Source organism: Rhincodon typus, chromosome 10 (assembly GCF_021869965.1).
Source record: "Rhincodon typus isolate 14 chromosome 10, sRhiTyp1.1, whole genome shotgun sequence".
Taxonomy (NCBI): domain Eukaryota; kingdom Metazoa; phylum Chordata; class Chondrichthyes; order Orectolobiformes; family Rhincodontidae; genus Rhincodon; species Rhincodon typus.
The window spans coordinates 17,140,620-17,168,496 of record NC_063341.1 but is presented as its reverse complement, the minus strand read 5'-3'; the positions used below and the strand labels follow the sequence as shown (position 1 = coordinate 17,168,496).

Here is a 27,877-nt window from a genome sequence, read left to right as displayed (position 1 = left end):
TGGATGAGGGAACAAAATGTAACATCTCCAAATTTGCAGATGATACCAAGTTGGGTGGGAGGGTGAACCGTGACAAGGATGCAGAGATCCTTCAGCATGATCTGGACAGGTTGGGTAAGTGGGCAAACGGCAGATGCAGTATAATTTGGATAAATGTGAGGTTATTCATTTCAGAAGCAAAAACAAGGAGGCAGGTTACTACCTGAATGGCTGTAAATTGGGAGAGGGGGGAGTGTGCAGCGGGACCTGGGTGTCCTTGTGCACCAGTCGCTGAAGGTAAGTATGCAGGTGCAGCTGGCGGTAAAGAAGGCAAATGGTATGTTGGCCTCATTGCGAGAGGTTTTGAGTACAGGAGCAGGGATGTGATGTTGCAGTTGTATAGGGACTTGGTGAGACCACACCTGGAATATTGTGTGTAGCTTTGGTCTCCTTTGCTGAGGAAGGGTGCTCTTGTTCTCGAGGGAGAGCAGTGAAGGTTTACCAGGCTGATTCTGGTGATGGCAGGACTGACATATGAGGAGAGATTGACTAGATTGGGATTGTTTTCGTTAGAGTTCAGACGAATGAGGGAGGATCTCATAGAGACTTATAAAATTCTAACAGGACTAGACAAGGCAGATGCAGGCCCAGATGTTCCTGATGGTGGGTGTGTCCAGGACCAGGGTCACAGTATGAGGATTCGGGGTAGACCATTTAGGACGGAGATGAGGAGACATTTCTTCACCCAAAGAGTGGTGAGCCTGTGGAATTCATTACCACAGGAAGTAGTTGATGCCAAAACATTGAAAGTATTCAAGAGGCGAGTAGATATTCCACTTGGGATGAATGGGATCAAAGGTTATGGGGAGAAAGCAGGATTAGGCTACTGAGTTGGACAATCAGCCATGATTGTGAAGAATGGCGGAGCAGGGTTGAAAGGCTGAATGGCCTCCTTCTGCTCCTATCTTCTATGTTTCTATGTTCCAGAGCATGAGTCACAGGTTTACCTCTCATTCTATGTGACATGCACCCCGCCTTCAAAACCTTTATGTTCCTTTCTGCCTTGCTCTCCCTAACAACCCCATCAGGTTTGAACCTCCCCACATTCCCAGCCAGCCCCCTTATTTAACTCCTTATCTCCCCACCTTGCTGTCCGAGCCCCAGGCTTATAGCTTGGTCATGCCAAACATCACAATGTAGTGTCTCCCCATTGAGGCAAGATGCTCGTGACTATTGATGACCCAATCCCCAATTCCTGCAGTAAGCCGCGACCTCTCATGATTCAGTGTCTCACACCCTTATGTGTTGAGGTGGCTCCCTTTACAATGATTATTCCCTCTACATCCCAGAATGTAACTCCCAATCCCCTTAATTGACTTGCGCAAAATCCCCAGCACAGAAGTGGCCCCTGATAACAAGCTTTGACTAGCCATGAACAGGTTCTTCAGGCTGACTCATGCCCCACCCCTCTGGTGTAGAGCGACACCCTGACTGATGAGTGACCAGATCTCTAAACAGCTTCCTCAAAGATTAAACTGGTTGCACTTGACCTACAGGACTGACTGTGGCCCATTTCCTGGACTGTAATGATATAGATTTCCTGACACCATCGGCAACGTACTGATAGTATCCCAGTCTCTGGATAGAGACTGAACAGTAACCTTGACTGTACTGTTGCAGCACTTCCTGAGTGACAACAGTTCTGTCTTCTCTAGACTGAGGATTACTCCCGTTAGACTTTGAAGTCAAAGCATATTCACTGTATTTGCCTTGTGAGCTGCTGGCATGGGTAACATCAATGAAGCACAGGGCTGTACAGCAACATGTCCACTCACTTGGGCTGACCATTGTTGACAGCAATGACATGCTGCCTGGCTTTGTGTCTACGCAAAAAGGCAGGGAAGGCAGAGGTGCTGAGTGTGTCCAAGTAGGTGCAAGGTGAGCAAGTATTAAGAAAGCAAGATAACAAGCCATTGGTGGACCCTGTTCTGATGTGAGATACGTGCCCATTGCTGTGCACAAAGCAACGTGGTAGCAGTATCGCAATATAAGTTGTTGGTGAGCTCCGAAGTGCGGTATTGAAGAGGTGAACTGTATCATTAGTGAGTTGGAGTTGTGCTATGATGATGTGGTGAGGCTGCTGATTTGCTGATTTGCTGATTCCAATCTCTGTGGATGGAGGGTGCAAGCAGACACTGTTAAGGTGGTGCCCGTCTGGATGGTGGGAAATGTTTGCCAAGATGGATGTCCACAATAGATACTGCTGAGTTTCACCACTCTGACTTTCTTTTCACAAATTGGCGCCGTCTAGTTTCTCCCTGCTGCTTGGGAAAATTGCAATCTGCATAGAAATGAGGCGAGATTAGAGAATAGTCAACTCACTGTTCTTTAGCAAGATTCTCATTTGGCCTTTGAAACGTTATGTGTAAAGTTGGACTTTTTCCTTCATGCTGAGAATGCTTTTTTTTTTATTCTTGACATTGCCCACATTCGTCCAGGCACTGGTAAAGTTGAGTCCTTTGATACAGAGTGCTGGTGAGGCATTATTTTGGGAATGGAGTTTAGGTACCACTGTATGCTGCTACACTGGAACAGGAAATCAACACCCACTTACCCCCACGGCTGCCATCATTGTTTGCTCCATGAACAGTCGCCACCCTTACTTGGTAACCCACTCGCTACCTCCTTGGCCGTGCTAATCCTGACCCTTCACTGCCTCCATCTCACTCACTGCCCTGCTCCCTTACGCATGGGGAGCAGTAATCAGGAGCAGGACAGCAAGTGAGGGAGCAAGCAGGACTGCCAAGTGCTGGCAGTGAAATCGTGACCCCCAAATTGGGATGTCCAGGAATCAATTGGTTTGAAATATTTGGGGGGAGAAAAGACTCATTTAATTGGGTACCACTTGTTATGTTATTTTTGCGTCGCTCCTTATTGTGGATGGTCCTGTTCTCTGATGCAGAGAGCTACCTGCGGCATCACCAACATGATGGCACAGGCACTGTGGCTGCGTGTGTGGCGAGTATCCTCCTTGCAGTTGTGATGGCAACAAATGCAACTAACTCGATGAGCCCCGCTGATTTTATGCAACAAATGTAAATTACATCCTTGGGTGAAGTTCCTCCCGATATTAGACCCATTCTTAACAGCCTGAAAGTTGGCTGATTACAAGGATGATTGGCATGTTTAGTGGAAAATGGATGAAAATATTGGTAGCAGTTATCAATTTATTATAATGTATCAGTTTATGCCTTTCCAAAGTTTATCCCAGTGTCAAAATGTCTATTGAATCTCAGTAGCTGATGCAATCAACATGGAGGTATAAAGTAAAAGGTCTGTGGTAAGGGATGCAGTAGTTCAACCCTCCAAAATCCATGTCGATTGTCTATCAAAATGCAAGTAGTGTATCAAGAAACAAAAGGTAAATATCTGCATTGCACTCCAGTGCACTACATCCCCACAAGATGTATTACAATATTAGCAGATGGAGAAAAACAATTTGTTTTTGCACTTTTATTGTTATAGCTATCAAGTCCCCAGGCTGAGTGATATTTGCTGATTGCAGGTGTCCTTGCGTTAGATAGTGCAGCTCTGATTTTCATGTTACCTGACCTGGAATCTGTGATTGCTGTCTGTAAACGTGAACGGTAAGTTATTAGCAGGTAGATGCGATCTGTCTCTGGCATCCTTTCATTGCTGCTTTTACTCTTGTAAAATAGCATAAGTAAAAGGGAAACACACTGATAATCTTACTGGGCCACAACTGTGGTTTATCAAAACAAGAGGTAATGCCAAAGAACTTGGAACATAGCTATCTAAACGACAAAGTTGGTGAGATGGTGATGTGGTGGTAAAATTTCCAGACTAGTAATCTAAAGGTTCAGGCTGATGTTGTGGGAACATGTGTTCAAATCAACTGGTGGAGTTTAAAGTCAATGAATAAATCCGGGATTGAAAGCTTTTCTCAGTAATGGTGTCGATGAAGCTCATCAGTTGTCATAAAAATCCACCCTGGTTCGCTAAGGTCTTCTAGGGAAAGAAATCTGCCACTGGTACCTGGTCTGGCCCACATGTGACTCCAGACCTACAACAATGTGACTAATTTCTAACTGTCCTCTGACATGGCTGAGCAAGTGACTCAGCTCAAGGGTAACTCGGGAAGAGCAACAAATGCTGGCCTTTCCCGAAATGCCCATGTCTCTTGAACACTAAAGGAAAATGTGTCAAAAAGAGAAACAAAAAGTCATCAAAAATATTATGACAAGTCTTCCCCAGGCCCTTTTAAATGTATTCAGCATGCTGTTACAGCCCCAGGTGCAATTTTTGCGCGTGAAGCAAGATGATTGAATCTTATACTGGCATAAGAGTTGGAAATTATATTGTCAGTTAAATAACATCTACAAAATGTAACCATATTACAATTAACTGAAAATTTTGGCATCAATATAAAACCTAACAGGAAAATTGGATGGAGCATTTAAATAGGTGAATATTGGCATAATGTTCCACTAATTTCTTTCTATTGATTAGTCATACTTTACTCACAGTAACTGGATCTAACCATTAAGAAAATCTATCCCTCTGCTTTGTTGCTCCGAATCTAAACAACCTTACAAGAATTCATTTTCCCCTTCATGTTATTTGTTTGGATACTGCAAATTTTGGATTTGAAATGCATAACAGCAAGTAAACATTGTGTTGAGTGTGATTAGTTGCAGTAATGAAAAATAAAACAAATTTGCCCATGTTGATATTCTGTCTGTTAGTCATGACGATATCTTGGTGTTTGGTTGTGAAAATTGATAAGTAGCTTTGTTTTTGTCCTGCAGTTTGAACAGCTGGCCTATCTGTGGATGGAGAGACAGAAGTCAGGAGGAAACTATAGTCGCCACAGAGCTCAGACAGAAAAACATGTTGTACTGTGTGTCACCTCGTTGAAGATTAACCTGCTAATGGATTTTTTGAATGAGTTCTACGCTCATCCCAGATTACAGGTTATTAAGATTATGTGTACTAATCACATAGTTGTCCATGAAAAGAAGCATTTAAAATACAGACAGTTCAATCTTGCATCAGTCTAAACTGCTTTCCCATGTTGAAGTAAACTTTTCAGTACAGTTTTATATTTTACTTGTCAAAATCAATAAATTTATTGTTTGAATTAATTAAAAATGCATTTAAATTCAATTTGCTAAATCTACTGAAGCCACTGATGTTTCTATGAGAAGTGTTTCTATGAGAAAATTATGAGCATTTTACTAATATTTTTGCTTAACTAGTAAGTAAATTGACAAACGTGTGCCTTTGGGTTTGTAATTTTTCAGCTTGTATAGGATTAAAGATCATGTGAAAGAGTAAGTGGTGAATTTTTGCACTGTTTTACCACTGGACAAGGAATCACTACCTTGGCTATATATGTAACTTCGGCAGCACCTTAAACAGTTGATGTAAATTTGCACAGGTTTTTAAAAGTCAGTGTGTCGTTTACAATTAATGGGTAGGTGGATATGGTTAATCTCATCAATGCTGCATCTTCTAAGCAGTTGTGTGGTGAATGAATCTGTGGGGGGTAAGTCACAATATAATCAGACCTGAACCTTTCCATCAGTAGTGACCAATTTGTGCAATAAAATTCAACTTTTATTATCAAGGATACTGCATTATCAGCTGTGTTTGCAGACACCATAAATCAGTACAGATGCATGCCATAAACAACAATGGCAGTATATACAATATAATGTATTCAAGAACCCATTACCAATTATTATTGTTGACTTTACCCTGGTAAGCATTATAAACAAGTATTAAAAATCATTAACAATAACAATATTTCTGCATTAAATTAAACAAGAAATTGAATTAAGTATGAAATAATTAATCAATAAATTACGGATGCATAATAACAAGTGAATCATTACTAACTGAGAATTGCACGAATATATATTGCTTAAATTTGATAGTGTATGTTAAAAATAGGGAGAATATGAGAATCTTTTCTTTCTTACACTAAGAATTAATGAATAAATGCTCCATGTTCTGCTAATTGTATTTACATTTCATTTTTCTAACAGGATTACTATGTAGTGATACTTTGTCCTACTGAAATGGATTTACAGGTTCGAAGGGTGTTGCAAATTCCAATGTGGGCACAAAGGGTAATTTACCTCCAGGGATCAGCGTTGAAGGACCAAGACCTTCTCCGAGCCAAGTAGGTCTACAGTGACTTTTCCATTGTATTAATGAAATTCAACTTTGCATAGTGACACTTTCAGGACGCAGATGATTGCTGTTCCTCCAGTCCACCTGTCTGTGGCATTTATTTGGTGCCTTTTGAATTGCCTTGAATCATGCTTATTGGTCAGAAATCTCCAGTCCCTTCTTGAAGCCCATTAATGCTTCTTATCCCACCATCAAAGTTGACTATCTGCTCCACACGCTTAACTAATGTTTTAGTGAAAAAAGTCATCTTCTGTTTTCCATTTTGATTTGTTGTGCTTTAATGCAAATATGACCACAGAGATATAAATTTGCTTACAGACTGAAAAACTTGCTTGGATTCAAATTACCTTAAAGCTGTTGTGCCCCGTGTGAAAACAAACCTGTATCATATTCTCTCAATCTTTCTTCGAGATAAGTTCTGCTCATCCAGTTGGATGAGCTCTGTGTGAAATCAGAAGCAGTGATGGATCAAGGACAATGGTGGTGAGGCAGACCTGAGTGTTTTGCAGTTGGAAATCAATGTGCTTTTGGGCAATGTGTCTGAGGGACTGAATGCACATGAGGGGTAGAAATATCTAGGTTAATCATCTGCTCAAAGATATCCAATAAATTAATCAAACATGACCTCCTACTCTTTAAACTGCACTGACTCCATATCATTTTATTGCTTATTTTATGCTTATTGCCCTGATGCTACTTCTGGTACATCATTGGAAATTAAGTTTTTTCATTGAGGACTGTAATTTGGGAATGATGATGGTGTGGAGCTTGTTCCATTCCCCAGTCTTTGCACTGCCACTTCCAATTAGATCCAGGACTTTACCCAGGACAGGTGCCATTTCTCCCTGAAACCTATTTGGAAAAATTACAAATGAGAAGGACTGTTTGACAGTGACTAAACCTGCAATCTACATTCTCAATCCATAGAGGCTGACTTGGAAGGAATGAACAGCAGTTTACCTGTTGCAGCTGATAATGACTGAATGCTTTTACTTTGAAGTGCATTGTATGGAGTAGTTTTAAGGTGCAATTACTTAACTAAAGTGTTTCTGTGTAATACTGAGCGAGAACTGACCACCAACTACCTTGAGAGACTGAGACTGTTAGAATTATTTTTTCCACTGACCCTGGAGTATGAGAGATAAAGACATGTGATTATCAGTTGGATTTCCCTATTTTGCTGGCAGAATGTGAACAGTCAAGAATGAAGGAACAATAAAAAGGAGGATTTGCACTGTAGGATTTAACTTTAAAAAATTTGCAGGCCATGCAGGTTTTATGAAAATTGCAGTGAGACTATCTGTCTTTAAAATGTTTTACAAAAGACGCCACAAGGGAGCTCCACTAACTTTTACATGACAATATGGAATCCAGATAGTTCCACCTGTAGATCTGAAAAGACTATTCTCCTTAATGATTTTCCGGTTATCAATAATTTTCTGTTCCTCCTTCACACTATGTTTCCCATGGGTGTCAAAACATGTCTTTTTTTCTATTCCAGAGCTTTTGCCACATGCGATCTGTAGGCCAGTATCTTAAGAGGTAGATCTTGAGGTACCTCAGGTCCTTGCAGTAACTTGGTTCTAAGAATTGCCCATATCCCGGTCAATCTCATCTCATCCTAAATGAGGATTGGATGGTGCATTGACTGGCTAGGTTGATGGCTGGTTAAGAGCTGCTGTGTTGAAAAATGTCAGTTTTCCATAGTTACTCCAGCAATCACCCACTGTACTGACCCCAGAACTTTCATTCTGCTGATCAATGGAAAAGCTATCGGAGTCAGAAAGCTGTGAATAACAGCAGCCTCCATTGTAGCCTTGAGTCTGAAAGTGAATAAAAGTGGCTCTGACTGAACTTTTCTATTCAGTGTATCATAGATTCGCATTATAATTTTATGATCCTAATCACACTTTCTGAAATGGAAAGTAGCTAACCTGTAGAATCTGTGCCTTTTTTGTGCTAACTGGCATTTGCATACGTGAATAATTATGCTCCGTTTTCTTGGCTGCATTGAGTACCACAGCGATTTGTTTGAATAATCTATTGATAGACACCTGTGAGAGTTTTTTTTTAAAACAGGTGTTCACGATACTTTAGAAAGAATATTTTGTACAACTTGTGATGCACTTTTTCAGATGATTCCCTATCAGCAGCATGAAGTGGGGAAGTAAATTCTACAAAGGATCTGACAAGATAGAATCTATTGTATCACTGATTCTGTGGGAAGATGCCTGATTGAAAGTTATGAAATATGGCATGTATCACCTGATAGAATGGTGGACACAGATTCAGTAGGAAATTTCAACAGGAGTTGCACAAATATTTGAAGGATGAATGATGTGAATATATACATGCACAGGAATATGTCTCCACGGATTAATCTCCTTTCTTTCTGTAATATTTCAGCGTAAATAAAGTGAATAGGAGAGAGGGTTGGAAAAGCAGAGAAAGACGGTTTTTCTTATTGTGGGGAGATAAAAAGGAGACTCTTTTAGGGTTGAAAATGAAAGGGGAAACATAGGAGACATTGATAGAGACAGTGAGAGACTATTGTGAGAATCATTCTGGGAAGAGAGCAAGAGAAAGACAGGAAGTGAGCAGAGAATGATACCATATTTGACATTAAATGAAAATGTAATAACTTGTTGAGAAGGGTAAGAAGAAGCGGGCTGAAATACTCTGCCTTGACACTACAGCAAGGCCACTGTTCAGGATGGAAAACCAGACTAAAGAAGGGTCGAGAGTTTTTGTTAACTACAAGCACTCAAGAAGAAGGCTTTGCCAAGAAGGGGAGTTGTTGTTGCTGTTAGCACCAAATAACAAAATTATTGATCCACCAAATCACCAGAAACAAGACTACTGGAGTTCTGGCAGTGTTATATAAGTTGCTTGCATATATAGTTTTACCTCTGTTATTTTTCTGATTGCAAGCTAACTACTTTCTTACTGTTTAGTAATCATTAATCCTTTATCAATGGTGCTTTCATGCAACAGCTTTGGTAGGGCTTTTGGCAATTGATGTCAATTGGATCATGTGAAAAATGTATGAAAATGGAGTAGAGCTTCCTTCAAAAATACCAGATTTTAAACTAGGAAAAATAACTAATTGATTGGCAGGATTCTCCAGTGTGTTCTCATTTCAAAATACAAAAATAGTTGTAAAGTGCAGAGCTTTGTTCAGAGTCAATAATGGTTGAACTGATTTCAATTTTGTTTTTTGCCATGAATCTCTTCATTACACTGTGCATACAACTTTAATACACATTAGATAAAATTGTTGTTAATGCAACATCTTGACACCAAAGCGACATTTATGTTGGTGTTTGTAGTTTGCAAGTCTCCATGCATTTTTGTCATTGTTTTGCAGACACATCAGTGAATACAGTAATGATTCTGAAATATTTCTCTTTCTTTCAATCTCAATCCATTTCCTTTAATGCTGCCTTCCTCTACAACTGGATCTTTTGGTGACTGATTCAGAATGGATGATGCTGAAGCCTGTTTTATCCTTAGCAGTCGATATGAAGTTGACAGGACAGCTGCTGTAAGTTATTTTACGTAGGATTGAAATTTATCATGCATTTTCCAAAACGAAAGCTGGGGTGGATAGGTGAGAAGAGTCTAATTTCAACCAGAATATAGTCTTTCAGATGGATCAAACATTATGGGCCAGATCCTCATTGCTGCTGTTCCTAGATTACTCCTCCTCTCATTGTAAATTGGTGAGGTTTCTGACAAGGTCAAACTTGGCAGACTGTTCAGAAAATCAAACTCATGGTATCTAATGAAAAGTGACAATTTTAATCCAAATTGCCTCCATGGGTGGAAGCAAAGGAAAACAGTTGATTTGTGTTTTTTTTGTGACAAAGGCTGGGATTCAACAGAAATTGGTCAAATGTTTGTCCATCAGGAAGAAAGCTGTAGAATGCAGAAATATGTCAATGGACAACTGTTGAGCAGTAAAGTGGCCAGTTTATCTCTACCCAGAGACATGTGAGAGATATTGCATTTTGAGGAGGGCAAACAAGACAAGATCATATTCAATAAATGAATGTAGCAGAATGGAGGGACCCCAGAAAGAAACAGAGTGGTCGATAAGTTGGTTAACAAAGCAGACAGGATGTCCTATTTCAGTAGCTGAGGAATAGGTGATGCATAGGTAAATGAATAGATGAGAAATTATGTAAAAAACTGTATAAAACACTAGTTAGATCATAGCTAGAGTACTATGTACAATTCTGGTCACTTCATTACAGGAGGGATGTAATTGCAACACAGAATACATTTATGAAGATATTCCCAGGACTGGAAAAATTTAGCACGAAGGAATGAGTGGATATACTTGTGCTGTTTTTTTTGGAAGAGAGGAAGCCAAATACAGATTTTCTTTCAATTTATAAAATTATGTGGAGCTTAGATAGGGTAGATAGGAAGGATCTGTGTCCTCGAACCTCAGGATCAATAATCAGAGGTGCATAAATTTAAACAAATTGATAGATCCCAGTTGAGGATCTTTCTTTTCACCAGAATGTAGTGGGGACCTGAGCTTGCGGTCTAAAAGGGTTGTAAAGGCAGAAATCCAAATACTTTAAAAAAGATCTTGAATTGGACATGCCCAAACCTACAGGGGTCTGGCCTAAAAAGTGAGGTTAGGCTGGGTATCTATTTTCGTTGGCACAAAAGTGAGCAGGTGGATGTCAACCTGTGATAGTAGGAACTGCAGATGCTGGAGAATCCGAGACAACAAGGTGCAGGGCTAGATGAACACAGCAGGCCAAGCAGCATCATAGGAGCAGAGAGGCTGACATTTCGGGCCTAGATGGTCTAGGCCTGAAACGTCAGCCTCTCTGCTCCTATGATGCTGCTTGGTCTGCTGTCTTCATCCAGCCCTGCACCTTGTTGTCTTGGATGTCAACCTGCGCTGTTTTGGGACTGGATTTTTCACTCCTCTCCCAGCAGATTTCAAGGGAAGGTGGAACAAAGAAAGTCCAAAGGGTACTATGCCACTTCTACCCTGTTCCTTCTGCAATTCCAGGCCATAAGACCATAGACCATAAGACATAGGAGCAGAAATTAGGCCGTTCGGCCCATCAAGTCTGCTCTGCCATCCAGTCATGGCTGATAATTTTCTCAACCCGATTCTCCTGCTTTCTCCCCGTAACCTTTGGTCCCCCTGACAGTCAAGAGCTGATCTATCTCTGTCTTAAATATACTTAATGATCTGGCCTCCACAGCCTTCTGAGGCAGTGAGTTCCATCGATTCACCACTCTCTGGCTGACAAAATTTATCCTTATCTCCATTTTAAAGGGTCTTCCCTTTGTTCGCCCTTTCCTTTGGGTTCTAGTCTCTCCTAATAATGGAAACATCTTCCCAATGTCCACTTGTCCAGGCCTTTCAGTGTTTTGTAAGTTTCAATTAGATCCCCCCTCATCCTTCTAAACCCCATTGAGTATAGACCCAGAGTCTTCAAACATTCCTCATATGTTAACCCTTTCATTCCTGGGATCATTCTCGTGAACTTCCTCTGGACCTGCACCAAGGCCAGTACATCCTTGCGGAGGTATGGGGCACAAAATTACTCTCAATACTCTAAATGTGGTCTGACCAGAGCTTTATAAAGCCTCAGAAGTACATTCCTCCTTTTATATTCTAGTCCTCTCAAAATAAATGCAGACATTGTATTTGCCTTCCTAACACCGACTCAACCTGCAAGTTAACCTTAAGGGAATCCTGGACTAGAACTCCCAAGTCCCTTTGCACTTCAGACTTCTGAATTTTCTCCCCATTTACAAAGTAGTCTATGCCTCTATTCTTGCTACCAAAGTGCATGACCTCACATCTGCTACTTCTTTGCCCACTCTCCTAACCTGTCCAAATCCTTCTGCATCCTCCCTGCCTCCTCAATACTACATGTCCCTCTACCTGTCATTGTATCATCTGCAAACTTAGCCCGAATGCCTTCAGTTCCTTCATCTAGATCATTAATTTAAAAGTGAAAAGTTAAAAGTGAAAAATTATGGTTCCAACATTGACCCTTGTGGAACACCACTAGTCACCAGCTGCCATCCTGAGAAAGACCCTTTTAACCTCACTTTTTGCTTTCTGCCAGACAGCCAATCTTCTATCCATGCTAGCGCCTTGCCTCTAACACCATGGGCCCTTATGTTACTCAGCAGTCTTCTGTGCAGCATCTTGCCAAAGGCCTTCTGGAAGTCCAGGTAGATAACATCCATTGGCTCTCCTTGGTCTAACCTGCTAGTTACCTCCTCAAAGAATTCTAACAGATTTGTCAGGCATGACCTCCCCTTGATGAATCTGTGCTGACTTTACCCTGTTTTACCATGCACTTCCAAGTATTGAGAAATCACATCCTTCACAATGAACTCCAAAATCTTACCAATGACCAAGGTTAGGCTAATCAGCCTGCAAATTCCTGTCTTTTACCTTACACCCTTCTTAAACAGGGATGTTACATTAGTGATTTTTCAGTCCTTTGGGACTCTCTGTGACTGCAGCGATTCCTGAAAGATCAGCACTAACGCTTCCACTGTCTCTTCAGCTATCTCCTTCAGAACTCTGGGGTGTAGTCCATGTCATCCAGGTGATTTATTCACCTTCAGCCCTTTCAGTTTTCCTAGCACCTTCTCCTTGGTGATGGCCACCATACTCGGCTCTGCACACCACAACCACTCCCCCTCCTCCCCCACCCCGCCCCATCCATCCTGACTCTGTTGAATTTTTGGTATATTACTCATTTCTTCCACCATGAAGACTGAAACAAAGTACTTATTCAGTTTCTCAGCCATCTCTTTGTTCCCCATTACTATTTCTCTAGCGTCATTTTCCAGCAGTCCAGTGTCCACTTTTCCTTCTCTTTTGCCCTTTATAAATCTTAAGAAACTGTTGCAATCTTCTTTAAATTACTGGCTAGTTTACACTCCCATTTAATCTTCTCCCTCCTTATTTCTTTTCTTGTTGTCCTCTGGTCTTTGTAGGCTTCCCAATCCTCTGGCTTCCCACTGCCCTTCACCACATTATATGCTTTTTTGTTTGCTTTTATGCTAACCCTGACTTCCCTTGTCAGTCATGGTTGCCTCATCCTCCCTTATAGTATAGTATATATTGTTTTTCCTAGGGATGAATTTTTGCTGTGTCTCCTGAATTACTCCCAGAAACTCCTGCCATTGCAGTTCCATTACCTTTCCTGCTAGGCTTCTCTCCTAGTGAATTCTGCTCAGCTCCTCACTCATGCCTCTGTAGCCACCTTTATTCAACTGTAATAGCGTTACATCTTATTCCACCTTCTCCCTCTCAAATTGCAGAGTAAATTCTGTCATATTATGGTCACAGCCTCCTGAGGGTTTCTTCACCTTAAGCTCCCTTACCAAGTCTGCCTCATTGCACAACAATAAATCTGAAATTGCCTGTTCCCTAGTGGGGTCCAGCTCATGGTGCTCCAAAAAGCCATCTCATAGACATTCCACAAATTCCTTTTCTTGTGATCCACTACCAATCTGAGTTTTCCAATCCACCTGCCCCCCTGCATATTGAAATCCTCATGATCACTGTAACCTTTCCTTTACATGCCTTTTCTGTCTCCTGGTGTATCTTGTGCCCCAAATCCTGACTATTCTTTGGAGGCCTGTACTTAGCTCCCGTTATGGTTTTGTTTTTATCTTTGCTGTTTCTCAACTCAACTCACACAGATTCTACATCATCTGACCCTACTTCGTTTCTTGCTATTGATTTAATTTCATTTCTTACTGTAAAGGCAACCCCACCCCCTCTGCCCACCTGCCTGTCTTTTTGGTAGGAAGTCTGTCCTTGGATATTTAGCTCCCAATCCTGATCCCCTTGTAGCCACGTCTCTCTGATGCCCACTATGTCAAACCTGCCAATTTTGACCTGCGTCACCAGCTCATTTACCTTATTTTGTATAGGCATGCATTCAGATATAACACCTTCAGTCTTGTATTTACCATCCCTCTTCCCATTGTCATTCATTTATCCAGAGTGCTTGAAGTTTGATACCTAACCCTTTCCAAACACTCTGTCCTATTTTGTGTGCTGGAGACTTCGCTAACCTCTCCTTACTTTCCATTTTTTTCATACTTTTCCATGCAGTTGAATCCACTCCCACAGATGTTAGCCTGCTGTTTTGTTTCCCATTGGCCATGATACTCCTTGGCGTTTTACTCTCTCCGCCCACCCCACTTTCTAATTTAAAGTCCTGTTGACCACCCTATTTACCCTTTTCACTCGAACATTAGTCCCAGCTCGGTTCAGGTAGAGACCGTCCCAGCGGTGCAGATCCCTCCTGTTCCAATAATGATGCCAATGTCCCATGAAAAGGAACCTGTTTTTCTCACACCACTCTTTGAGCCACATGTTTACTTCCCTTATTCTCATATCTCTATGCCAGTTTGCACATGGCTCAGGCAGTAATCCGAGGTCATAACCCTTGAGGACCTGTTCTTTAATTTAGTTCCTAGTTCCTGATAATCTCTAAACAGGTCCTGTTTCCTAGCCTTGCCTATGTTGTTTGTTCTGACATGGACCACAATGACTGGATCCTCCCCGTCCCTCTCTAATATCCTTTCAAGCTGGTCAGAGATGTCCCTCACCTTGGCACTGGGCAGGCAACATACTACACAGGACTCTCTATCCTGCTTACAGAGGTGCTATCTAATCCCCTATTTATAGAAATCCCTACAACTACTGCCTGTCTTTTTGCTCCCTCCTCTTGAATGGCCTCCTGTACCTTGGTGTCATGGTCAGCTGGTTCATCCTCCCTACAGCCTTGTTCCTCATCCACACAGGGAGCAAGTACCTCGTACCTGTTGGACAAGGTCAAGAGCTGAGGCTCCTCTGATCCTGACTGCAGGATCTCTCTACCTGCCTTACTCGCAGTCACACCCTGCTGTCCATGGTCACTGACTGAATTTGTGGTACTTAGTTTACCAGGTGTGACTGCCTCCTGAAACAGAGAGTCCTGATACTCCCCCTCCTGGATGTGACGCAGTGCCCGAAGCTCAAACTATAGCTCATTAATTCTGAGCCGAAGTTCCTCCAGCAACCAACATTTGCTGCAGATGCGGTCATTGCATTTTGCAATGGGATCAGCCAGCTTCCACCTCATACAGCTACAGCATATCACCAGAATCAGGTAGCAGTTGGGTGGCCTGTCTATCCTTGTGCTAATTAAGTTAATCAATGGCCTCTTTACAGCCTGATCCCACCATGCTGGGTATTATTCCCCACAGTGGGGCATGGCCTGTACCCATTGGAAAGCCTGACAGCTGAGCCCAACAGAGTGTCTTTCCAAGGTCATTACCTCTGCCTTTAGCCTTCTCAGGTTCTTAAATCCAATCCCCATTCACTTTCAATCTTTCAATCCCGTCGCTGGGGTCTGGTTTGGCCCTAGACTTAGCCAAGTTCCTCTTTCTTGGGATTGCCTGTAGGCCTAGAAGTGGTCTCCCAGAGGCGCTGCTGGGTGATAGAACTGGCAGCTATCTGACTGATGCACATATCTCTGCAGAATTATATCCTTCCTGGATAGGGCAGGTCATAGAACCCCTACAGTGCGGAATTAGTCCATTTGGCCCATTGAGTACACACTGACCCACCCCCTACCCTATGCCTGCAATACTGAGTTTCCCATGGCTAATCCAGCTAACCTACACCTCCCTGAACACTGTTGTAAATCTAGCATGACCCGTCCACCTAATTTGCGCATCTTTGGTTTGTGGGAGGAAACCGGAGCACCCAGAGGAAACCCATGCAGACACAAGAAGAATGTGCAAACACCACACAGACAGCCACTTGAGGGTGGAATTGAACTCAGATCCCTGGCGCTGTGAGGCAGTAGCACTAACCACTGAGCCACCGTGCCACCCTCCCCTCCACCGCTGTGCCACACCATCTCCGGCCATTTAATAATACTGATGGTGTTAATTTTAGCGGGGCAGTCATTGGGAGCTGGAACAGACTTCTGTCTCTACTTGACCCCCCCAGAATTTCTTTATCTAACTGAGGCCAGGAAGAGTATTACAACACCAATGTTTCTAGGTAATTTGGAATGCATAAAAATCAGGCAATACTTACTTCAAGCTGACTGGTTTAAAAAGCACTGCTGTTAAAGTCATGTTCTTTTTTTTGGTATGTGAGTGTCATAGATTAAATTTAAAGTTTTTGGGCATTTTACTCCAACTGATACCTGCTTTGTTTACGTGTCAAGTTCAGATACCCAGCATGCACCATTTCTTGGCAGAGAAAGCAGATGGTATTCTGTGCATCCAGCTTTAATATCATATAGTTAGTTCCAGGCTCTCCTTGGGATCAGTGTTGGAAGACTCGCCTTCCAATGTTCCATTCCTCTCTTTGAGAAAAAGCTAATCGTCACTTCTATATTCAACTCCTTTAGTGGCCCAGCTAAAATAGGATCATGAAGTATTTGGAATTGCACAGAAATTTAACTTCACCAGGTGGCAAGCAGAGTATTAACCAAAATGAGGGATCTGTACTGACGATACATTTGTACCTGAACACAATACATTTGGAAAACATGACTTCAAAAGTACTTCATTTCTTAATTGTTAGTCTGGCTCTTTTAATGTAACATATAGCTCCTTTGCCATTGCTTTCAAACGGAGGAAATGCTTTATGCACACTTCTAACCAAGAGATAATAACTTGTTATTCTTTTCAGAAATGAGCAAAAGTTTAGGATGGAAATTGGCTTCTGGGAAAAGATATGGCTGCAAGGATATTTCCAGGGCCAGAAGTCCCAATCTGCAACTGGGGGAACACGCACTATCATATTAAAAATTTCTTAGGTGCTGGCATAAAGTCTTGCACATCTAAATAGCAATGTTAACCATCGTTTCAGGATTGCTTTTGCAACATAAATGAAGTATATCTGTTATATTCTCAATAACGTCCACTCAACATGTGACAGTATTTCAAATTCTTGTTTTACCCATCTAAATTTGAAGCCAGGAGGAGAAACAGTTTTGTTTTCTCAACAAACCTCCCCTCACCCCAATCTCTCACACACACGCACACATACACACACAAACACACACAAAAGCAGGTTCCATAACACAATTCCATCATAAATGCAATCTGGCAATAGGCTCTCCATACAGATTCAGACTTTTACTGACTTGTTACTTGGAAATCACTTTGCAAACTACTTATTTACATGCTAACAAAAAGCAATGCATAAATTTGATTATATTAACATTATTTTATTTAAATTACTGTTGATAGCATATTTAGTTGTGACCGGGATGAATAATCTTGGATAATTATTAGCTTTGTTTTTTTAATGATGTGTATCCTCTTTGAAAGAAGATAATCTATTGCAACTCAAAGGGAAATCTTTGTGTATTAGTGTATGTAGACAATATTACCTTTGAAATGATTTAAGATCAGTTATTTGATATTTTTACTTACAGTAAATGGAAACATAAACTATTTGTCTGTCCTGATTTCTTTTGATTATTTAAGTTGTTATCCAGATGGGAAACTGTACCTAATGAGGCATTATGAAATTAAATTCTAGTAAAATGGCTTCGGTTTCCTAATTATATTTGGTAGGACTATGTCTTTAATCTCAAAATGATTACAAATCCAGATAAGCCTTGTCAGACTTCCAAAGTCACAGTATGATCTGTTCGGTTCAGAATTTCCTGGGTTGTATGTGCAGAAATTACATTGAGATTTTGGCTTACTATACTAACCTTCCCAATGGAAATTTTCACTGAAACATCTTATGAGACACATTGGTCTAAGCTGGAATGTAGAAACCATTGTAATTGTGGCACCAGTACTAAGGCTATTGTACCATGCTGGGGCACCTTACAGAGTTTCTTGCTTTGCCATTCCCCTTCCATTAAAATACAGAATTACATCGTAATTGGAAAGGCCCTTCAAGCAGTTTGGTCATGACAAATACTTAGCTGTAAAGTACATTTTTGAACAATTTCAAGTGCAATGATTACGCTTCTGTTCATTATAGTGCAGGTGTCAATTTTTAAAAGAGTATCAAAAATTTGAACTCTTGTCACATGCCAGAAATCTCCTGTATCAATATCAGGTAACTTCTCATGTAGAATCCTACAGTGTGGAGCAGGCAATTTAGCCCATTGAGTCCACACTGACCCTCTGAAGGTCATTTCGCCCACACCCCTACCCTGTAACCCTGCATTTCCCATGGCTAATACTTCTAACCTATACATCCCTGGACTGTTATGGGTAATTTAGCATGGTCAATCCACCCTAACCTGCACATCTTTGGACTGTGGGAGGAAAACCACACAGACACAAGGAGAATGTGCAAACTCCATACAGACAGTTGCCCAAAGCTAGAAATGAACCCAGATCTCTGGTGCTGTGAGGCAACGGTGCTAACCACCGAGCTGCTATGCCACCCTCAATTTTTGCTGCATTGCTGCAACTAAATCTGTCACTGCAAATCTTTGCCGGTACACTAGTGGTGTAAATCCATGAAGTTGCATAAGCTTATTTTTTATGTGCTGAGTCGGGCTGTGTCAATGAACAGCTGAAGATTGTGGCCTAAGTATGTAGAAAGCAGTACAGATAAATGAAGAAATTCATGTCTGGCAGTGTATCAGCATTAAAAAAAAGTCTGCAAATGTTTTCCAATAACAAAAGGACACCAGCTCTCAAACATGGTTATGCCATAAAGTTCCAGGAAATTACAGGCCAATATTTTTGTTTTATGTTACCAACAAATTTGGCAAATTAAAATGTCTCTCTAATGACACTTAATGAAAGAGTCGCATTTTCAGTTATGCTAGCTATCATAATCTGCTCAAATTTAACTTATGCATCTTTATTTCCCGATGGAAAATTAAACATTGTTTACAGTTTTTCAGCAATTCCCACATTATGTTTTACATATTCTTGAAGAGGACAACATTTCCAAGTTGTGTTTCAGGGTAATTTCCAATTGATTTTATTCATGAGCTGTGCATTGGGTAATATTATGACTCTCAATCATTAATTATTTCCTTTTTACTTTAGTTTTATGAAACCTCATTTCAATCATTTGATTGTAGTCTAAAGCATGACTTAAATAACTTAAGCAAAAAAAAAAGCCATTGATAAACATTCTTAGTTATTCACCTTATTAAGATTCTGTAAAACAAAGAGGATTTTAACAATCTATTATAGTGGGAATCATTGCAAATGTTCAATTGGTTTTTTTTAATGCGAAATAAAAATAAAACATCCTGCATATTTACATATTCCAGCGTTATAAGGAGAATTCCATTAACTTCTATTTACTTCCTTTAGTTTTAACCATCTTTATGAGAGACAAATTGCTCTCGATGATTTGGAAATGGAACATTCTCAACGTGGACTTTCTGAGCTGTCGTAATGAGATAAATCACAAGTAGTAAAAAGATGAATAAACAACAGATGATGTTGTAAAGAAAAGTTTATTTGCTGCTATATATGCTGTGTTCCTATTTTATACAACAATAACTCATTCTTACTCTGCTCAAGGGCAAGTCTTTTGCTTCTGCTCCATCCTGAGCTGTTTCTTGCAGATTTTGTTCATTTTCTATTGCTATTGCTTTCCGTTGTGGGGAGTGGGCAAGGAACCACTACATTTTATGTACGTCAGCTAGAACAGGAATTGAATCTGCTCTCTTAACCTTCATCTGAACCACACATTAGCCATCTAGTCAACTATGGTAGCTGGTACCCAAATGACAGCAGCAAATCTATGACATTGTGGGTTCTAGAAGTACAATGTAATTATATTCTTAGAGTCAAATGCTGGGACTTCGTTTTTTTTCTTGTAATGCTCCATGTGGTTGATGGACTGATATACTTTTACTTAGTATGTAATATAGTCATGAAGATGGCACAGTGGCTAGCACCGCTACGTCACAGTGCCAGGGACCTGGGTTCGATTCCATCCCTTGGGTGACTGTCTGTGTGGAGTTTGCAGGTTCTACCAGTGTCTGTGTGGGTTTCTGCTGGGTGCTCCAGTTTCCTCCCACAGTCAAAGATGTGCAAATTAGCTGGACTGGGCATGCTAAATTATCTGTAGTGTTCAGGGTTGTGAAGGTTAGGTGTGTTAGCCATGGGAATTATAGGTTGATAAGGGGTGGGGTGCTCTTCGGAGGGTCAGTGTGGACTTGTTGCGCTGAATGGCCTGTTCCCACATTTTAGAGATTCGATGGAGTGATATGAAATTCTGGAAATATGTTCACATACACATGACATGATGGTTTCTAACTCTCAGAACTAAATAACAATGTGATATTCCTCTTTCTTGCCTTTATCGCTCAAACAACTATTCCAATCATTTACCTTTCTACATTATGTCTAAACTAAGGATTAACAATTGACTTTTGTAACTAAACTGAACAACTTAAGAGTATTTTTTAGCTTGTTTTCTTTTCTCAGTATCTTATACACTGTACTATTCGGTCATAGAATGTAGTGCCCCTGGTGATACAAGAGTTAACATAGAACGATACAGCTCAGTACAGGCCCTTCGGTCCATGATATTGTGCCGAACTTTTACCCTAATCCTAAGGTCTATCTAACCTCTACCCCTCCCTTATACTATCATCCATATGCCTATCTAATAGTCGCTTAAATACCCCTAATGAGGCCGACTCCACTACCCTCTCCTGCAATGCATTCCACGCCACTACCACTCTCTGAGTAAAGAACCTGCCACTGATGTCTCCCCTATATCTACCTCCACTCACTTTAAAACTATGCCCCTTTGTAATAGCTACCTCCACCCTAGGAAAAAGTCTCTGACTGTCTACTCTATCTATACCTCTGATCATTTTGTACACCTCTATCAAGTCAATAGAACGTAGAACTAGAGTTGTGCTTGAGTTGCTGCTCGTCACTTGCTGGTATTGCACCACTCATTGATGATGCTGTTGATGGCACCTCACTTGCAAGTGGTGTTAATGGTGATGTTTGCCCAGCTCAGGCATAGGTTGAATTTGGACTCAGTTCCTACTCATTTGCTTGCTAATTAGTCCAAGTGATGTATGCTTTAGGTTTTGATGACTAGACCCTGCGCAGTCTACCCACCTGTACATCTGTCAGTTGTTATCTTATTTCCTCCTAGTCTATCAGAGTGTATATCTTGGCAAAGTTGACTTATACTTTCTGCCATTGAGTATCTTAGCAGGTGATTTTATGACAACCTTTGGAGATGGTTCTTGAAGTGACAGTAAGTCAACGTTTGGATCTTCTGTTGACTCTTGGCATTTCATGAGAAATCGTTTGACCACCTGGTCATATTTTTATTTAAAATGTGTCCTATTGGTTGATGACATAATGATGTGAAACTCATGTAGAAATTTCTTTAAATATTCCAGAGGTGAATTGGGTCCCATGATCACATATTAATTTTTCAGAATGTCATGCCCAGCAAACAGCTAGTACTGCTGAGGCAATTGTTGCTCTAAAACCTGTTTATTTTCCTGGTAAAAGTAGGCTTTGAGTAATAATCTGCTAATATTCAATGTCATTCTTGATTGTGTTTGAAATTGGAATCAGTAGTATGCCGTAGTCTGGTGGTACTTCAGTAGATATTATCTTATCTTTTTGCTGTGTATTTGCTGTATGTTTCTGGTATATGTTGCGCATGGATACCGTCTATACCTTACCATCTATACAATGAGGTAGATGCCTATCCAGTGCACAGCTCATCTGGCTTCTAATTCACACTTCTCCATTTCCATATGACCTCCATTATTCTTCCGGAGAATTTCTCTCTGCGTCAGTTTGAGTCAGATGATTCTGGATCCAGTCTGCAGAACGCCATCATCTAGTGAACTGTCAACTGTTATTGACCAATGCTGCCTTAGTGATGGCTGTGTCTTCTTTGACTATCCCTAGACCACTTGCTGTGAGATCATCTTGTAACTCATTGTTTTTACAGATCCCATCTCTAGTTTACACAGTTATATTGGCATATCATGAGGTTCTAAATCTTTATATTGTTGATCTTTTATTTTGTGCTTTCTGTTAAATAGGGCAGCTACTATCATCATTTCTCTTTCTGGCTTGCATTTCAGAGTGAAATTGTAAATTCAAATACTCAACAATAGTGTCTGCAATCTTGCTGGTGCTCTCCACCAATTTTTCATGTAGATTTGCACCATAAGGCAATGATCACTCATTATCCATTATGAGCTTTCTCCGGTACAGAAATGCATGGAATTTGTCACACCCAAGCACAAGTATCAAAAGCTCTCTTTCTATGTTGAGAAATCTGTTTTTAGCTGATGCTTTGGATGCACATGCAATTGTTCTTCCCTCTTATGCATAGCTGTTCCCCGTACTTAAATGTCGATGCATTGGCTTGCAAAGTGACAGGCATACCTCCGTTTTAAATGACAGTCATGAGTCCTCCTTTGAGTCTTTTGAAGCACATCTCGTGTAACTTTGACCTTTGCTTCACAGTATCTTCTTTCATTAGCTCTCGTAGGTTTGCCTTCTCTTTTGACCTGTGAGGTATGAAAGAATTCATATAATGGATCAAGCCCTTGGCTCTCTTGTCTTGAGGAGCTTTCTTCTCCAGGATATCTATACTTTTCTAAGGACTCTTCTTGATTCTGTTTGATGTGTTCATCATTCCAGTGAATTGGCGTCCTTCACAATGCCTTTGCGTTAATCATGATCTCAGGCTTCCTGCTTCTCGCTGTGGCTTCACTGTGATGTCACAATCTTTTAACCTGTTACATTGATCTGGATATTATCAGTTATGCGTTCCTTGTTATGTATGTTGAATATTGTTAACAGCAACAATTTCTCATTAAGCTTTATAGTCCAATATCTATTGCTGGCGTCAAGCTTGCTGACAACACTTGACCCTGCCAGTATAACTGCGATTTCCTCCACTGTTTGCTGTAGGGTAGTGCTCCCCTTTTCTGCTTGATTACTATTTTTGAGGTCCTGACAAATGTGTCGTCATTTAGAGTCATAGAGTCCTGCAGCATGGAGACAGGCTGTTCAGCCCGAAATGGTCCACGCTAACCCCATTTCCTTGCACTTGGCCTACATCCTTCTAAACCATTCCTATCCACGTGTTTGTCCAAATGCCTTTTAATTGTTGTTAATGTACCCGCCTCAATCACTTTCGCTGGCAGGTCATTCCATATGCGTACCATCCTCTGTGTAAAAAAGTTGCCCCTCAGGTTCCCATGTATTCTTTCCCCTCTTACCTTAAACTGATGCCCCCTACTCCTCGATTCCCCAACCCTGGGAAAAAGACTGAGTGCGTTCACCCTATGCATGCCCCTCATGATCATATACTCTTCTATATGATTGTCCCTCAGTCTCCTACACTCTAAAGAAAAATGTCCTAGTTTATCCAACCTATCTCTATATCTCAGTCTCTTGAGTCCTGGCCATCCTTGTAAATTTCTTCTGCAGTCTTTCCAGTTTAATAACATCCTTCCTACAACAAAGTGACCAAAACTGAACATTATACTCCAAGTGCAGCCTCACCAACGTCCTGTACAACTGCAACATAACTTCCCAACTTCTATACTCAATGCCCTGACTGATGAAGACGAATGTGCCAAAAGCCTCTTCACTGCCCTGTCTCGCTGTGACTCCACTTTCAGAGAACTGTGCACCTGAACTCCAAGGTCCCTCTGTTTCAATACACTCCATAAGGCCCTACCATTCACCATGAAGCTCCTACCTTGATGTGACTTTCCAAAATGCAACCCCTTACACTTATCTACATTAAACTCCATTTGCCACTTCTCGGCCCAGTCCCCCAGCTGATCAAGATCCTGCTGCAATTTCTGACAACCTTCCTCACTGACCGTGATACAGCCTATTTCAGTGCCATCTGCAAACTTATAATGCCTTGCACATTCTCATCCAAATCATTGATATAAATAACAAACAGCAATGGGCCCAGCACCGACCCCTGAGGCACAATACTACTCACAGGCCTCCAGTCGAACAAGCATCCTTCCACTAATTACCTCTGCTTCCTACCAGCAAGCCAATTGTGTGATCCAATTTGCCAGGTTTCCCTGGATTCCATGCAATCTAACCTTCTAGAGCAGCCTACCATGTGGAAAATTATCCATGGCCTTACTGAAATCCCTATAGACTACATCTACCACTCTGTCCTCATCAATCTTCCTAGTCACTTCATCAAAGAACTCTAACAAATTTGAGAGGCATGATCTCCCATGCACAAAGCCATGCTGACTACTCTTAATCATACCCTATCTTTCTAAATGCACGTATGTCTTATCCCTCAAAATCTTCTCAAGTAATTTACCTACCACAGATGTTAAGCTTATGGGTCTATAATTCCCGGTTTTTCTTTGCAGCCCTCCTTGAATAAGGGCACAACATTTGCTACCCTCCAGTCTTCTGGGACCTCACCCGTGGCTAATAATGATGCTAATATATCAGCCAGGGCCTCCACAATTTCTTCTCGAGCCTCTTGCAAGGTTCTTGGATATATCTGATCAGGATCAGAAGATTTATCCACCTTCATACATTCTAATACTTCCAACACCACCTCTACTGTAATAATTGACTGTCCCCAAGATATCAACACTAACTTTCTCAAGTTTTCATGTCTTTCTCCACGGTAAACACAGAGGAGAAGTATTCATTGAGGACCTCACCCATCTCCTGTGGTTCCACACACACACATGTCTACTTTAATCCCTGAGAGGTCCTATTCTCTCTCAAGTTATACTTTTTCCTTTCATGTACTTAAAGAATCTGTTTGGATTCATCCTAATCTTCCCAGTCAATGGTACCTCATGCTCACTTTTCACCCTCCTGATTTCCTTCTTCACTTAACTCCTGTATCCCCTATATACCTCCAGGGATTCCCTTGATCCCAGCTGCCTATTCCTGAACCATGCCTCCTCCTTTTTTCTGGTCAAAGCCTCAATATCTCTTGTCATCCAGGGTTCCCTACTCCTGCCAACCTTGCCCTTCACCCTCACAGGAATATACAGACCTTGAACTCTAGCTATCACACTCTTAAAGGCCTCCCACTTGCCGGTGGTTCCTTTGCCTGCAAACAAACTGCTCCAATCAACCCCTAGAAGCTCCTGTTTAATTTCATCAAAATTCGCCTTGACCTAATTTAGAACTTGAACCTGTGGACCCCTTTTGTCCCTCTCCATAACTATTTTAAAATTAATAGAACTTTGTTCACTGGTCCCAAAGTGCTCCCCCGCTGTCACCTCAGTCATCTGTCCTGCCCTATTCCCCAAGAGTAGGTTGAGTTTTGCCCCTTTCCAAGTAGGACCCTCTATATACTGCCTGAGGAAACTTTCCTGAACACACTTTACAAATTCCACCCCATCTAACCCCTTAACACTATAGCAGTCCCCGTCTATGTTAGGAAAATTAAAATCCCCCACTATGATAACCTTATTGCACCTGCAAGTCTCTGCAATCTCCTTGCATATTTGTTGCTCTAATTCCCGTTGACTATTTGAAGGCCTATAGTACAATCCCAATAACGTCACCATCCCCTTCTTATTTCTTAGCTCCACCCGCAAACCCTCACTGGATAACCCCTCAGTTATTTCATCTCTGATGACTGCTATGACACTCCCCTTAATCAAAAATGCAACTCCCCCTCCCCCTTTCCTCCATCTCTGTCCCGCCTAAAGTACCTGTACCCTGGCACATTAAGCTGCCAGTTCTGTACCTCCTTTAGCCATGTTTCTGCAATGGCTATAATATTCCCAGCCCCACGTATTTATCCATGCCCTGAGTTCATCGGCCTTACCTGTCAGCCCTCTCACATTGAAATAGATGCAATTTAATCCAAAAGGCATTCCTTGCTCCCTGTCCTGTTCCAGCCTGACCTGTCTCTTCAACTTGCCATTTCTGATTACTGTATCTCCTTCCAGCCTCGCACTTGCCTCCCTGCCATTGACGATCCCATGCCCTCCCCCCGCCAATCTAGTTTAAACCCTCCCTTGTAGCACTAACAAATCTGCCTGCCAGAAAATTGGACCCCTCCAGTTCAGATGCAATCTGTCCCTCTTGAACAGGTCACCACTGCCCCAACACACACTCACCACAATACAGCTCACTCTAGCTACAGTTTTAGTTGATTACTCTGGTGTTCACATACTTTATTTCATCTCTTGGAGCTCCTTATCATTCTTCCAGCTGTCTTATTAACTTACATGGTCGATAAGTCACCACTTTCTTCTCAGGATCAATAGGGATGTGATATCCCAAAATCTTCAAAGCAGCAATGGCCTTGTGGAAATATTGTGAATATGTTTGGACAAGATCTTTCTTTGGTTCTGATCAGAGGGTGTATTGCAATGAATGTGCTGTATTCAATGAAAAAGCGTGAATGTCTAAAACAGCCAACCAGCATTTCTAAAACAAAAACACAAAGTGCTGGAGAAATTCAGCAGGTCTGACAAAGGGTCACTAGACTTGGAAGTTCAAGTTTGTTTTTCCTTCCACAGATGCTGCCAGACCTACTGCATTTCTGCAGCACTTTCTGTTTTTGTTTCTGATATCCAGCATGTGCAGTTCTTTGTGTTTTTAACCAGCATTTCTACCGGGATGTCTGGCTGTTTCATGCTGGCAGAGGAATCTCCTTTTGAGATCAAGTTTCAGGTTTCCCCACTCATCACTGACTATCACAGACCGTAAACTTTTGTGTGGTCAGGAGGGAGCAGAGGCTGCTTGGTCCCACAAAACTATTACAGCTGGACTGAGGAGGAAGATGGTCTCTAGTCAAAGAGACATATTCATATGATCTACAGACTCCAGGAGATTCACCCTGGCATGACCTGAGCAGAAGAATCATCATTTACTATGGCTGGTAGATTTAAAAAACTCTTCAAGATCATGGAAACCCAGTCGCTACTCAGCAAAATGGGGAAATTCAAACTCATTGGGAGCTGGGAGCAACAAGACGTATTTGCTGTGACATTTTCCTCTATAAAAGAGCAATTTTTAATACTGTGATTTTAAAGGTGCTTACAAAGGTAATTGCCTGCATTTTCAGTGGCAAAAAAATGTGCAGGAAGCTGAAAATTTGAAGCACTTACCATCTTCATATGCAGATTGTATTCTGTATATAGGTGTTTTAAGGAGGTAGCTGCCATTATAAATCAGCAACTGCCTCCTCTCATGTCTGAGGTTTGCAATGTAAGTGTGTGTTTACAACATTTGTAGACTGTAGACTATGAACAGAACTGAGCTTCATAATTTTTGTTGGATAACCAGAGTCCTCTTTTGGAAGAGGTAAGGTATCCCACTAAACATGGTCCTGGGATACCTTTTGAGGGAGGTTTTATGCTTGAAGATTGTTAAAGCTTGGCACAATGTGTTTAAAAGGCACATTAACTCGTAATTGTGAATCTAGATGGAAATGTCAAAAGTATCAAGAGAAGCTGTCAAAAGAAGCTGACGAACAGGTACTTAGAAGTCCTGCCTTTTAAATATGCAAGAAGAAAAAGCTGCCTGAAGTGTTTAAAAGAAAGTCAATTGCTTTTTCACTCTGTAGATCTAGATGAGAGGGCTCCCATCATTGGATTAGTGCAGCATGGCTGATCTCACAACCTGCTGTCATCACAATAGAATACATGCCATTTCATCATTTGTTTGACAGCTCCAAGTTGTTATAGACTTT

General features: G+C 41.2%; 1 protein-coding gene across 1 annotated transcript in view; it reads left to right on the top strand.

The window, feature by feature from the left end:
- LOC109929875 (potassium channel subfamily T member 2-like) overlaps positions 1-27,877 on the top strand; it is a 636,785-nt gene that overhangs the window by 308,248 nt on the left and 300,660 nt on the right. Inside the window, exons 11-13 of the mRNA XM_048602052.1 lie at positions 4,809-4,973; positions 6,051-6,187; positions 9,679-9,742. Coding sequence (XP_048458009.1) covers positions 4,809-4,973; positions 6,051-6,187; positions 9,679-9,742 — 366 coding nt within the window. The remainder of the gene's footprint in view (positions 1-4,808; positions 4,974-6,050; positions 6,188-9,678; positions 9,743-27,877) is intronic.